Here is a 15,000-nt window from a genome sequence, read left to right on the forward strand (position 1 = left end):
AACGTTCTTTTTAGCCCAAAAACAGCACAAGTGTTTACCAATGAAGTTATCAAAGCCTTGTCTTATAGACACTCTTGGCATCATCGCGCTTGTATTAAGATAATTATGACTAGTCAATATCAGAAGTCAGTAATTATCAAATGTCAGAGCCTTTTGTAACTATGCTTGTCCTGTGCATATTTCAAATTTCCTGTCTCTCTCTTTAACTCCTCTCCCTCGAGTGCCTCATGGGCTAAGTAAGTCCTTCAGTTGAAAGTCGGTGGATGAAACTTTCATTTGTTCATCCACTGGACTCCACGGTCACGAATTATATGTATAGATTAAATCATGGATATTATAGGACGATGGGTTGTTGTTTTGCGAAAAGCTTTTTTTCTCTGTCCTTTATGCATATCTCAGGGTAGCTCAAATTTAATAAAACTTTTTTTTCGCATTTTAGGTTGAGTTGCTCCTTGAATTAGAACGAGCCACGCCCAGGAACGTTCTAAGGCGAATATGGGTTCCATACTACGTAGAGTATCCTAACAGAAAGCGAACGTGGATGCAAAAGGTCCGGTATTTAACGTTTTGTGGTAAACTATCCATTGTTTAATGGCCCCAGTGTCTTTTAGAACCAGACCGGGTGTAAGGCGTTTATGGGTTGGACGGACCCTTCTATAGCAGGGGACTTCGATAGCACGCCAAACCGGAAATTCTGTTTTATTTACGTAAGCGGTGTTTTTGTTCTTCAATTAGTATGGGTAATGATGAGGAGTGAAATTAGGGAATAAATCCACGCTCGTTTTGTCCAAAATCAAATGATTTCCCCAGCCTTTAGGCTTGCGTTTAAGCTCGAGAAATTATTTGATTTTGGACAAAACGCGCGTGAAATTATTCCCTAATTTCACGAGTATACCATTTGGGTGACAAATTACGTTCATAAGACGCCTTTTGGCACTGTAGGAAAAGTTGCCATGGCAACATTGCAAGTTCACATGTGAAATTATAAAGATTAAACGCTGAAATTTCGCGCCAAAATTAAGGAGTCATTTGTCACCCATGTTATTATTTTCAGAATCACTCGTGGTTAAACATTTTTATAGAGGGTTCGACCGAACCACTCGAAGTAGCCCTGGAGCCGCCCAAGTAACTGGGGTTTGTCGGTAAAAACTGAGCTAGAAGCTGTAATATACACGAAGTTCTATTTCTCGATCAGAGGAGAACGAGTACGGAGGAGAGACACCATTTAAATGGGTGTTTTGGTTCCGTTATGTTGATCGGGACGCTAGCTATGACGGCATGTCGGTATTCAGCGCTTGCTTTCAAATCCTAATCTTTCTGGGCTCTAACTATCGGTATACTACGTTCTATTTCAACAGCTGGTAGAGTTTGGTTCGCCCAAGAGACATTCATTCACTCAACAAACTTACGTTAATCCTGCCCTGGTACAAATAAACGACAAGGTCTCTAAACTTACAGACAAAGTCGAACAACAAGAGGACAAGTTAGTAATCATTAGAATTTAATAACTCAATCAATAAGACAGTGATAATTTCAACTTACAATTGGTCTTCTTAGCAAAAATAAAGTTAGATTAAAGCATTTTGCTACCAGTTAAATACATTTCAATATAATTTCTAAACAAGTGTTATAGTTGAGTGAAGTGAGGATGCATATTTCGTGAGTTGTGTAGTGTCCATATTCCAGCAAAGCCTGATGGATCGTTGTTGGAGGCCACATTGAACATTTGAATGTGCTGACTTTTGTGGCAATCCAGTGTTTAATTAATTGGGCTATTTGGACGGAAACAGTACAGATCTAACGAAAGTTAATATATATGAAAGTCATATATATTTGAAATGCGGAGAGAATCAAGTTAAAAAGCTGATCATCGCAGTTATTAATTAACGCTACTTGAGCACTAACAAAAGAAAAGCCTGAACGGAATTGGAAGAGCACTGCACCGGTATCGCAGAAGTCAGGGTACCAGTTGAGCTATGAAGCCATCTGATGTAACTTCTGGGTACGAATCTCTTTAAGGTTACTATCCACCTTCAGGGGTGTCTCGCGTGCAAGCGATGTAGGGCGTCCGGTTTAAACTGTAGATATCTAAACCCTATATCAAATTAAAGCTGATAGGACTGAATATCAGACTAGACCAAAAATTTTGAAAAAAAATGAATTGTAGAATTTTTCACGAGTCCTAAATGCGAGCGCCCGAATCACCTTTTGAGCGTTACCTGTCAAAGCGAATTTTGTTTTTCGCTTGTTTAATGTGTTCCTCCGTTTCCGGGGCCAAAGCGCTAAAAAAACGTGTCTGCAATTTGCCATATTCAATTTCAGTGAAAAGTTACAGAACATTTTTGAAATAGGATTAAGAAAATGTGGATTGATCGTACAAAAACCGCTCTTGAAAAAAAGTATTTTGAAATAAAAAAATTCGGAGACAACTTTTTGTTGTTTATATATAAAACTAGCTACTGTCAAAATTTGAGAGCAATCGAACAAATTCCCTTTGACTTGTAGCTCTTTAAAGTGTCCCCTTTTGGTGAAAAAATTGTTTCGAGAAAACAGCGCTGAAAAATTTTCCTGCTTCGCAAACAAACTCCGCCCACAAACAGAGTCAACTGGGTTCTCAGATAACTGAGCCAATCAGCGCTTGGAAAGTTTATTTCGCGCGAAATCTTCAATCAACCCTTAGTGTTTCGCATTGCGCTCAAAGCGAAGAAAATTTTTTTGGCTGCTCCTTTTTGAATACCGTTACGGGAAAGATAAAAAAGGCGGCCAAGGCTCGCTCTGAAGGAGGCGGACGAGGTGGACGAAGGAAAACTGCGGCGGCTTCTAACGAAGAAAGAAACTTCAAACAATAGATGCTTACGGCGATGGCGACAATCGGGTACGTTTTAGCAAATCCTTCTTATAAAAATTATTTGCAACGTATTTCGGTGCGAAGATGGTGACTTCCAAGTCCAAACACACCCATTATCTTTGTAAACTAAAACCTACCAAAAATCTAAGGTCTATTAACGTATAACTGTAACTAACTGTTAACCTGACCATGCTTGTGTGAAAGACGAACGTTCTCTTATTTACAACAGATATGACGGCAATTTCTTCGCCGATATGCTTGAAAAAAGCACATCTGATAGGATCAAGAGAGGAAAACCACCAAGGAAAACATAAAAAAACAGATAAAAACTGTCACGGTTGACTGCATATACGCCAACAGGTGCCTACGGCCTGTCAATCAGACACGAAAGTTTTACTTCCTGCAAAAACGAAAAGCCGTATTTTCTCCGTCATCATTTGATATTTTTGAGAACTTTTTTTTTAGATGAAAGTTCATGCATAGACCTATACATTTACCTAAAAATCAAAATTTCAGGAAAATGGTCGGTCTGAAGGTGGATAGTAACCTTAAAGCCTGAACTCTCCAGCCTTTCCTTTCGTTACTGCTCAAGTATGTTAATTAATAACTTCGATGATCGGGTAGGTACATTTCGCTGACCCCCTGGTCCATGGACCACCTCGATCGATGGACTACCCAAATGGACTACCCAAAAAAGGACTGACTCTTAAAAAGACTATATTTCGAATGAGTACTAATGAAAAAAACTGAATTTATTATATACTTACATTGCACATACCTTGTTTATTTTCGTCTGCATGGCCAGATGCAACTAAATCCAGGAATTGCACCGGTTAAATACGGTTGACCAACGTCGTTTAAAGTGGGAGCTTAGGCTTTTAAAAGTAAGCACTATTGGAGACACTGCTTACATTTAGAGCAACAGTACTCATACGAAATAGTATTTTTAGGGTAGTCCATCGGGGTAGTTCATGGACTGTTCGCTGTACCTACCTACCCGCGATGATCAGCTTCTTAACTTGATTCTCTCCTCAGTTCAAATATGTATATGGCTTTCATGTATCATATCTATATCCTGTACCAGCTCAACTGGTAGAGCGCTGCACCGGTATCGCAAAGGTCAGGATTCGAATCCCATTCAATCCTGAAATTTTCAGGATTTCCTTTTGTTAGTCGTTACTGCTCAAGCAACGTTAATTAATAACTGCGATGATCAGCTTCTTAACTTGAGTACAGATCGATCTAATCTACAACCCAATTTCAAAATACCTTAGAAGTGAAAGACTTTTACAGCGTCTATACCCTGGTCGCAGAGGTTTTTCCTTTGAGCCGCGAGAGAGCCGCAAAGCGGCCAAGTGTTTGAAATATACGTCGATTGCTCATGACTGAGTCACTGAAAATGTTGTGAACCCATTTTGAAATAACATATGAAACCAACCAAATAATCCCGTTTCACAATACAACGGTTTCAAACGATTCTCAAAATCCAAATTAAGAAAACCTTGAACTGTATTCAAATCGCAAATACTCCCGTCTCGTTTGAATTATATAGAATGGTCCTTAGTCATTCGAAATTGAGGTTTACAACCGTCGTTGCAAAACAACATGGTGGACATTAGTGCTCTCTGATTGGTTCATTTGTGTCACGTGGTACTAAATCCGGCCCTCTGATTGACTAAGAACTATATAAGCTATGTTTGTAACTTTCGTTACTTTTTAATATGCCACACAAGATACGTAAAGTCGGTGAAGCAAGCTGCCATTTTGACCCACGACCGAGCTGATAGAGGTATGGATCTATTCTGGATTCGACGTCGCAAACTGCTTTGCATTTAAGTTTTCAAAAGATCTTAACTCTTCCCTTTAAGTGGCGGTGAATATTGGCACGGAAGATGAGCTTTTCCCAGTCTCAGTCAAGAGTGGCACAGAGCAGAATCTGCAAGTATTTCCTGCTGTTCAGCGGTTAGCGTATGTTTTAGTGTGAGCTATCCGTGGAGTCGTCCTCGCCATTGAAAATTTACAAAGCTCACAGGCCGTTTCGCACCATGCCTTATCAAAGCTTTGATTGGCTCCTGAATTGGGGACGTATCAGAGGGAGGAAGAGCACAAACAATGGTCTGCGGACAGGGGCTATTTTTTGGCGCTGTTCCCTCGCGTGTGACTCGCGGTTCGCTTTCACCTCGCGATTGCCCACGCTCGCTTAAAAATCGCAAGGAAAAGACCACCTGTTGTGCAGACTACTTTTTGTCAATCGCAGAGCAAAAGTTTTAAGTTCTCGACAAGAAACATTTCTTTCTCCCCAGAAATGGTAAATGGGATCAGTATGGTGCATCAAACTGGTGAGTTGAACTGAACAACGAGGTAAACGTGGCTGTCGTAGCCGGTTTAATACAAATAATGATATAGCTGCATAAATTGTATAAAGACGCCTGCAACGACGAACAACAGCTAGCAAAGGTTTGCTTTCGGGTCGCTTTATGTACGTGTTAAGTGAGGAAAAATAACATGGCGTCAAATCAAATCATAAAATGAAACATTTTGCTATACCAAAGTGAAAACATTATTATTTGTCGGCTCCTCAATTTAGGTCACCTTTTCGATTCGTTTGATTTTTCGTTTGTTTGTCTCGGTTTCGATGGGACAAAAAAACAAACAACAACAACAATCACTTGCGATAGACCTAATCGGCTTCAAATCTACTGGGATTAAGATTCTTTGTGTATTGTATTTGCACGATAATGAAGCATTCATATACAAATGATATGGAGCAAATCGTTTTATTCTTAAAGTGTTTGAACTGGGCACAACATTGAGTTAGCCGATTAGGTCTATTGGAGTCTGATCAAACTTTGCCGTTCGCGTTATCTCCCACGGCCCCGTATTCCCCCAAGGAATTCACGAGGGGCTCCCTAACGTCGTGGCTCAGCGTTCTGACAGTCTTATGACGACGCCAGCCGATCACCATGGCAGCGATCAACAATCCAGCCAATGCCGTGACTCCAAATGTAATGCCGGCGGCCGTTCCAGCGTCCATGCTATCATGGGATGATTTTCCTTTGATAGTCGCAGCAAGCTCGATGTCTTCGCTGGCTGGATTCATGCCCATTATACTGGGTCCGTGTATACTGGTCTCGACTTTGAGTAGGGTAACAGAACTGAAAAGAGATTTAAAAAGCATTGATAAATGATGTCACACACATTCTGCCTCCACCACAGGCTCTCCGAAGAGCGCGAGTTGGAACTGGAAGGAAAAGGAAAATCGAAGCGGGAAGAGGGAAGAGAAACACTGAAAACTATCTTTTTGACTCATTCGTGCGCGCAAGCGCAATGAATGAGTTATTGCGGAGTGGGCATTTTGTGTGGACCGTCGACCGTGGACTTTACGAATCTTCGCCGAAATACCCTCGAAGCCCAAGCCGAGCCCGGACATTTGTCCTCGACTTAGACGGGACTCGAACACTGCAATGGCGCCAAAGCCGATGTAAGGCAAATGGTGTTTTATTGGATCTTCAAACAAAATACATCCTGGTGGAGCTCAAGAATGGAGCGTCAATTCGATAAACAACACAAGCGGTGAAAAATGAATATCTCGAATCTTAAGAGAGACGAATTATGGACTTCGACAACAATTGCATCTTTCGCCGTCGGATAAGTGAGCTGTATTTCTAATATGTTGTTTCTAATCTGTTATGTACAACACTGAAACCAAATTGCAAATTCTCTGGTAACTTTTTCTGGTTGGCTACTCAGACAAGGAATCGAACACCTTGAGTGGAAGTCGGATCTCTGTTGTGCGGCTGTTTATAATTTTATTTATTTGTCTTCAACTCTGCACAGTCTTCAGGTTAAAAAAAAATTTGAAATTTGACGAAAACTAAGACCTCACACCCCTTGTAAACAGTGAAAATTACGGGAAAGAAACTTGAGAAAACTTACCGATAGTCAGATATTTGGGCGCTTACACAAACACAACGCCATGACACGCTTTGAGTGTTGTGTGACAGTACAACAAAACAGTGACATTTTGTCGATGCCTACTTTAATATTGGCACGGAAACTAAAGATAGGGTCTTTCGAATAGCAAGAAACTCAGTCTGTTAACCCTTTGGTTGTATATATATATTAGTCCTTATTGCCCCCAATGGGGCATAGGGCCGCAACAATGTCTCTATTCCCTTTGGTTGTAACCACTAAGAATGTGATGCGCGAATTATTTTGACAGTAGACATTGTTATTCTACTTCCAGTATCAAAATAAGTCCACAATTTAACCGTACGTCACGCAAACAATAAACGGATGCTGTAGATGGCCAATCTTAATATTGTGTCTGATAGGGGACTGAAATAGTTTTGCATGTAGGACATAAGTGATTTTCTGTAAGTTTCTCCACATTTGCTTCACACACAAGCTTATTTCTCAGCTTTAACTGCAATATTGATAATTAGGGGGTTCATCAAGTTGGTTGCTCATATTGCATAAACATGAATAAGTTGGCTCGAAGGGACCTTTGATTTATCCCTACGTCCTCGCTCTTCAGATGAGCGAGCAATTTGGTCCTAGATTTGTTCAAATGCCTAATGGGTAAGTCTATTCGGATCGACGTGTTCCATTTGCAAAACTCACTCAAATATATTGAGAAAGTCTGGAACATAAGTAAACCGTGGGGAAAGGCAAGTGAGCACGTATTTGCCATTCGGAAATTCCGGTTGGAAATTTTGTACTACATTTTCAAACTTTAGAAAATTTTGGAAATTTTCCGGTCCGACAACCATTATCTCCATTGTTGCTCGTGGGAATAATATTTTTCTTACTGATTTGCGAAGAAAGAGAAGGAAAAAGAGAAAACACATGGTGATCAGTTGAAAATTACTGACACCTCAGAAAAGATGATCGTTTCAACGTAGGATAGAATACAAAATTTACAATTGAGACCAATTTGCGAAATCGCGGTATTTGAGTACATATTTGTCGAACTCTATCGTCAAAGCTGCCAACTTGCCAAAACTCAACATCTCATTACTATTTAGGAATGAGAAATTTAGAGTCTTGATTTCAGAAGACCCTTCCTATTTTGGCTAAATTTGCAATTAAACGTTAAGGCTATGAATGACGGGACTGAGTGCTTCTCGATCGTTTCAGCAAGAGGAGTATTTTTCGATGGGCTGCGCCGGTCTGTTTTTCCTCCACTACAAAAATAAACATGGAAGCAGCATGGCTTGTAAACCTGTATTTTGTTAAGCCCCGGGGTGACCCAGGAGAATTTGACATATTGATGGAAACTAAAGTCGAATTTTCCACCCCCCGGGAACCTACTGAATGTCATATTCACCATTCCCGGGCGCCTAATGAATGTTTAATTCCGGGTTCTCTCGGTCTTCCAAGATGGTGATAATGCCCTAATCGGGGAAAGGCTCTTTGTGTCAATTTTTCGGGCGCTTAACATTGATAGGAGAATTAGACGAATGGGTACGTTGATAAGGTACACGGCCAACGTTTGCAAAAACGTAATCCTTCCTTGAACTTGTACATGTTTATTTCCGTGCCAGCTCCCGTCTGATCTTGTAGCTCAGTCGGTAGAGCAGCGGTGATCTAATTTGAAGGTCGTGGGTCCAATTCCCACCCTGGTTAGAGTTCTTCTCTGTCCGTGTGTGAGCCCATTTACATTAGTAGGGCTAACGCTCACATGGTTCATATGGGGTAGAAACTAAGCACTTTATATTACATTCTACTCCTTTAAGTCTGTTCAAATAGAAGTGCTACACGGCCAACGTTTGCAAAAACGTAATCCTTCCTTGGCAAAATATGAAATGAGGTTAATAGATTATCACAAATTTCATTATGGATCTGCCCCTGCGTGGTCAGCTTACCTTTTGGTTGCCAATGTCCATTCAGTTGGGCTGGGGTTCCTGAACCAAATCTGACCAGTGTCTTCATTAATCAGCAGCAAAGGAACGGAATAGTTGAAAACTTTCGGTTTGCTCATGTACGGAGGTCTTTTGATGATCGGTAGGCCGTGATCATTGAATACATTGGACTTGACACAGAAGTTGATCTCACAGTCCTGCTCAATAGCGCCAAGATGCTGCGAGTAACCCGTTGGGCAGGTCTTGGGCCAAACAGTGGGACCGGATTGACTGACAAACATCTCCAATTTGGAACCTGTGGGCAAATGGAAAAAGCTTTCAGTGGCTGAGTACAATTCAATTCATTATTCAATTCAATTCTCTATATTTGGCTTTTTCTCCTCGAAATTTCACTTCAATGGGCTGCAAAAGTTATGTCAAGTTAACCAAACTGACAGTCACTTGTCCCACAACCGAGCTAGTGAGAGGCATGGGTCTATTCCTTCGATGACATCACAAAGCAGTTTGTGACGTCATCAAAGAATCTCACTAAGGCACCTGTATCGGTTCCGCTAAAGCATCTTAATCCTTTTACTCTTAGACTGAGTTACAGGGAGTTGATTCCTCACTCTAAATTACTTGTGGACGAAATCCTGAGGTGTTTTCAATGAAATGAAACTTCTGATTCTTTCTCCATTTATTAGCAATCATCCATTCAAATTTCAGAGAAATTGACCGATCCGCGAATATATATATATATATATATATTTTTTTTTTTTTTTTAGCGACGTAACGAAAGGTCAACAGATTACTGGCAAGTTTGAGCATTGACAGATGTCAAACATACTCTTTTCACAAAATTCCTCCGAATTGAAAAGTATCCTCTCAGAAAACAAGAACGTCATTCTCCAAGCTTATTCTACGCAAAAGATAGGTTCTGGAGGTAATTTTGAGAGTGGAAAACACGTTTCCGACGGAAGGTTTGTTCACGCCACGTATGCACGTGGAATACCAATATGATTACACAACAACTGAGACGCTAACGTTTATTTGACATGAGTATCCTTCACGCATTGTCATAAAAACCATCCAGATGTTTTCGCTCGGCTCTAAAGAAGCTCTCTATGTAGTTTTTTTCCGCGATTTCGACTAAAATTCCCTGTTTTTCACCCTCCTGCGTGGACGCCATTTACGTCTCGCTCGAAGGCGATCTTCGGCAAATCAGAGAATAATGTCATTTCGACCGATTACGATAAAGACTGGCCAGTGATTGGCTAATTGCCGTATCTCGTTACTGACGCATTTAGACTACGAGTTCAAGTTTTCTGTGAGTCAAGTGGTGCCGAGTTGACCACTTGACTCATACTGTAGAAAACGAGAACGAGTAGTCTAATTGTTTTAGCGGGAATCATCTCATCCCATTATATTGATTTTAAAATTTAAAGCCGTCATTATTTTGTATTTGTTCAAAACTTGGGCTTTTTTGCTTCTTAACAGCTAGCATTCAATAGATAGCGAGCTAATCAGATTACAGGATTCGTGACTAGTATGTGAGTGATTTCTACTGACAAACTGTAGCACACTGATAAATCAGTGCAACAATAAAAAAGAAGAACTTTCAGAGGGTTTTAAAGTAAGCGCACAAGTTCTAATTAACACTGATTCGATGTATCAAACCAAGAAAAACGATGGATAAAAATGAGTGATAATTTGATATAGTTCTTTGTGTGTTACTTGAATTATATGCAACTGATGGAATGAGCAAATTGCCGCGCCACATCAACCAACGCCGGCTTTTCGGGGTAATGAAACAAATAATACAAATGAAAATAGTTCAGAATCCCGATCGGCAGGAGGCAGCCCAGTTGCCTATTAACAAGCGCAGCCAAGGATTTGAACCAGGGACTACCAGGTTCAACTCCAGCTAGCGGGCAGAGTAGGACTTAACCTCAGGGTCCGGCTGTTCGAAAGGCGATTAAATTAATCCAGGATTAGCGTAAGCTTTTGTTTCAAGTTTTCAACTTTTTGGTGAAAGTTTCTTTTGCTTATTTTTGTTTTTCAAGATTGACTTCTTCCAATGTAAAGTTTTTTCGGAATATCATCGTTGAACAGCATTTGACAATAGAGAAATAGACTCCTTGGTTAATTTTTAATCTGGGATTAGCGTTAATCGGCTTTTGAACAATCGGGCCCAGGTCTTAGGGATTTTAAGTCCAGCGCCCTAACCACCCGGCCAACCTGCCTCCGTAAAGCCCTGGTCAAACGGACTCGCAAGTAGACGCAAGTTCACAACTTGCGTCTACTTGCGACTCCGTTTGGCCAGGCCGTGCGTGCACTTGCGTTGACTTGCGATGACTTGCGCTCACTTTGGTCGAGATCAAATTTTCCCGCAAGTCGACGCAAGTTTTTCACCGTTTGGCCACCAAACCCAAGTCAACGCAAGTTCGTTGACCAATCCGACTAAAAAAATGTTGTTTTTTTGCGACTTGCGTGTACTTGCGAGGGAACTTGCTAGTCCCTTTGGCCACCCAACGCAAGTCTCTACGCAAGCTCAACTTGTGGCTACTTGCGACTACTTGTGAGTCCGTTTGACCAGGGTTTAAGTTAGTGTTTAGTTCTTGAAAGTCCATCATTTTTCACTGAACAAAGCCTAAAAATATCAAATCCTTCAAATTCTCTAAGTTATACAGTAGTCTTTTCAAAGGTTCCTTTAAACAAAGCAAATGCATCCCGACATGCTCACGACACACTCATTTTTTTCGTTCACAGGGCTTTCTTTTTATACTCTCGCATACAAACAGGAATAGAAAATTCAAATTAGGGTCCCTAGTGGAAAGTCCTTAAAAAGTCATGGAATTTTTGGCCAAAAAAGACGATTCGAACGCTGTAATAATGTCTGTTTGGGTTCATAGTTTCCTGAACCAATCCTGATAGTTATTAATTGTAATGCTGGGTACTGACGGACCCAGCATTCGAGGAGAAACTATTGACTTTTTCGAAGGGGGTCTGACCTCTAGGATATCCCAAACCATGTTTCTCATGGAACGGGTGCGGAGAAAGAGCCGATTTGACCATACATTTATGATGCAGTAATCTTATAAGGCTCGTGCAAGTCGGACTATTGGACTAAAACTGTTGATGCAACTATAGCTAGGGACTGAAAAATTCAAAAAAAGGAACGCTAAAGATGATCACATGGCCTTTTTCCTCCAACCCAACAAGGGACGTTTTTTAATACTTTAATTGTGAATTACAATTCGTTGCAGTTGGTTGAAAACCAGCTGTTGACCGCTGCCGGCGGCTGTGGACTGCCGGCTAATCTGACAGCGCAACTTCACCCTTACTGCACGCCCGCGTATGAACTCCAGAGTCCCGAAGGACCTTAAATATTCTTACCTTCAAGCCCCTTTCCGCTGACCGCAGGTTTCGCGACTGCCAATGGATTACCCGTCGAGCAACTAAAGAGGCCGCCAAATGTTACAGAGTTCTGGAAGCGGAGCTCGTAATCGTCACTCACACAAATTTGCATCGTACCTCCAAATTGCAAAGCGTAATACCTCTCCGGACAACTGTGATCTTGGGTCAATGGGTTCTTAAAGATATTGCTGTACAAGCCCCCAAAAAGATACCCCGTTTTAGGAGGTACTATTCCAGTAGGAGCACACCAGTAGGTCGAGTATGCTGCATATCCACAATTGGTGTTACAGCATTTGAAGAATAGCCTACACCTATGACATTCGCGGTGGCAACTCTGACGAGTGGAACCTTGGTGAACCAAGATAGCTTTATATCCGGGACTGCACTTGTAGTCAGCCGTAAGAGGGTTCTTCTGACGGAGGGGCGCACATGGGTCTCCACTTGGAGAGCCTTCAAACTGGCACGTTTGATAAACGCCCCCAAAAGTGTAGTTTTTCGTTGGACTTTCGCAGGATCCGTCATCGAGATTCGCTTGACAGCTGACTTTTGGAGAGTCCATCTGTGTGCATCCCTTGATAGTGTTGTGTTTGTAGTATTGTTTGATGGCTCTTTCCACCACATTAGCCAATTCGAAGGTAAGTTCTTCGGACAACTCGGGTAGAGTTCCGGGTGTGATTACATAATGGAGTGGATCACCAGAGCGATCAACTGCCACCAGTTCATCTTGAAGCTGATCTACCCACTGGTTGATTGTAAGATTAACCCTAAAAGGACGTCCGCCAAACGTCAGTACAGTCGAGTAAACAGTACTATTGGTGTATTCATCGAGAACCTTCGTGTCAGTTGCCTGGCTATAGCTGAACCACGCTTCGAACACGCTGTGAAAAGATGCGCTCGCGTATGCCGTGATTTGGCTGTTTTCTTTTTGTAAATCCCGGTAAAATTTTGTCTTCAAGTGATCCACCTTGGCTAGAACAGCGCCAGCTTTCACGCTAGAAACGTAATGCGTCCCAAAGTCGCGCACCAGTATCTGCGCAAGGAAATTTGAGTACTGCGTGTTGTTGTGTTGGATGTGCGACGCGATTTCAAGCAAACGAAACTTGAATTCGGGCTCAAGAGGGCTATCCGGTTGAAGCTTGGCCGTGTACAGTTCATGTCGCATTTGTACTCGAGTCGTCACAGCCTTGTCTTTCACCTGATGTTTCTTAACAGATTCAAACTCAGACGAATACGAACCATCAATACTTCCAAAATCGAATCTTCCAAAAGACTCCGCGTTTATGGATTTCGTTGTTGTCGACGAGTAAGTATTCCAGTGATCATAAAGTTCGGCGAAGGCTTCCACTTTGCTTTCTTTCACCGGATAAAGGAAGACTTTGTCAGGGATCAAGTACTTGCCGTCATTGGAGGTTTTACACTTGGAATAGTTCGTTAAAGAAACTACTGCTCCCATATGTACGTTTCTCAGATTGTCCCATCCCCCTCCTGGAAGAACCTCGAAGCGATCAACTTCCTTCGGGAGAGGGCAGTTTCGAGGGTCCCCGAGAAGAAATTGAAATTGCGAGGAATCATTTTGAGTCAGAGCAAAACTTGATTCCATTACTGCGAAAAGCAAAAAGACACACCAAAAAAGGCATGTTGATTGCTCTGATGCCATCTCCTTAGTGCCGGCTTCAGCAAAAATCCTTTTGTCTAAAATGCTGTATCAAGACTTCATGTGATTTCAGTTCTGAAGAACGTGACAATTTCATCACTCACATGAGGATCTCAAGTCCACAAAAAATTCGCCCCGTAAGATCTTTATGAGGCACGAAAACCCGTCAATCTCTCTTCGTAAGACTTGTGAGATTGACGTTTGCGGGCAGAACTGATCTCAATTCACACTATTAATTTGTATTGAGCTAAATTAATAATAGTTAAAAGTACCCATCTAAGATCTGATCTCGCTGTCACTTAGGAATGAAGCCACTTCCCATCGCTCTGTATTCGCAGATAAGTGAGTTTTAAACTGTGAGAAAATCTAATAAGGCCTGTGAAAAACAATTTTCTGAGTCTTTGCTTCCGTGCATTGTCGTACTTTTCAGTTCCTTTTTTAATCGCCACGTTTGAACAGTTGGTAATGTCTTTGTACTTTCATGGAAAATAATTTTAATTTCGCCTTTGACTATCGGTTTTACTTTGAGAAAGAAAAAAAATGTACCAATTTGCTGTTCCTAAGCTTCTTTTTACGAACATTTGCAACCTTGAGAAATCTACGAACAAAGTCAGAGCGGTTGCAGCTTTAGAAAGAGATTTGATAAATAACGACATCGATTTGTGTGTAGTGTCAGAGACGCATATCAGGCCGGAAAAACCAGATGCTGTCGTCATTATTCCTAATTACAGGGCGTTACTAAACACAGGAACGGAACGGAACTGAATATATGGAATAAACTTGGAATCTGCCGGAATGAGGCGGGATAACACCGGAATGAAACGAAATGAACAAGAATGGCACCGGAATATACCGGAACGAGCCGGTATGACACCGTAAAGAGGCGGATGACACCCAAATGAGCTGGAATATAACGGAATGAACCTGAAATTCCCAAAATTTGCGATTTCGGTTGTTTCTGTCAGCTTTTGTTTCCTGTGTTTTTGCCTTTTGTAACATTTGGAGCACTTCGGTCATGAGAAAAATTTGACAGGTATATCCGTCGCTAAATGAATAATTATTAGTCTGAATTCCCGTGGTCCTGAATTTTTCAGGCTTCTCTACGCAATTGTAAAAATTGCATTCATAACTGCGAAGATCATAGCTTCACTTGATTTCATATCCGCAGTTCATATATGATTCATTTCATATACCATTTCATCATTGATTCATTCCTCACGGGAACATTAGACCGTTGC

The 15,000-nt window shown here is 41.3% G+C and overlaps 2 protein-coding genes across 5 annotated transcripts in view; one reads left to right on the top strand and one right to left on the bottom strand.

Annotated features, from left to right (window-relative positions):
• LOC138042050 (transient receptor potential cation channel subfamily A member 1-like) overlaps window positions 1-15,000 on the top strand; it is a 74,812-nt gene that overhangs the window by 44,788 nt on the left and 15,024 nt on the right. For all 4 annotated transcript variants that reach the window (XM_068887787.1, XM_068887786.1, XM_068887785.1 and 1 more), the window contains exons 26-27: window positions 440-550; window positions 1,359-1,483. In XM_068887787.1, the coding sequence (XP_068743888.1) occupies window positions 440-550; window positions 1,359-1,483 (236 nt within the window). The remainder of the gene's footprint in view (window positions 1-439; window positions 551-1,358; window positions 1,484-15,000) is intronic.
• Window positions 5,206-13,847, bottom strand: LOC138042053 (macrophage-expressed gene 1 protein-like). Its single transcript, XM_068887791.1, has 3 exons — window positions 12,088-13,847; window positions 8,716-9,007; window positions 5,206-6,003 (listed from the first exon to the last, which is right to left on the bottom strand). The coding sequence occupies exons 1-3, from the start codon at window positions 13,763-13,765 to the stop codon at window positions 5,691-5,693; spliced, it is 2,283 nt and encodes a 760-aa protein (XP_068743892.1). The 5' UTR covers window positions 13,766-13,847; the 3' UTR covers window positions 5,206-5,690.

The sequence above is a fragment of the Montipora capricornis genome, chromosome 3 (assembly GCF_036669925.1).
Source record: "Montipora capricornis isolate CH-2021 chromosome 3, ASM3666992v2, whole genome shotgun sequence".
NCBI lineage: Eukaryota > Metazoa > Cnidaria > Anthozoa > Scleractinia > Acroporidae > Montipora > Montipora capricornis.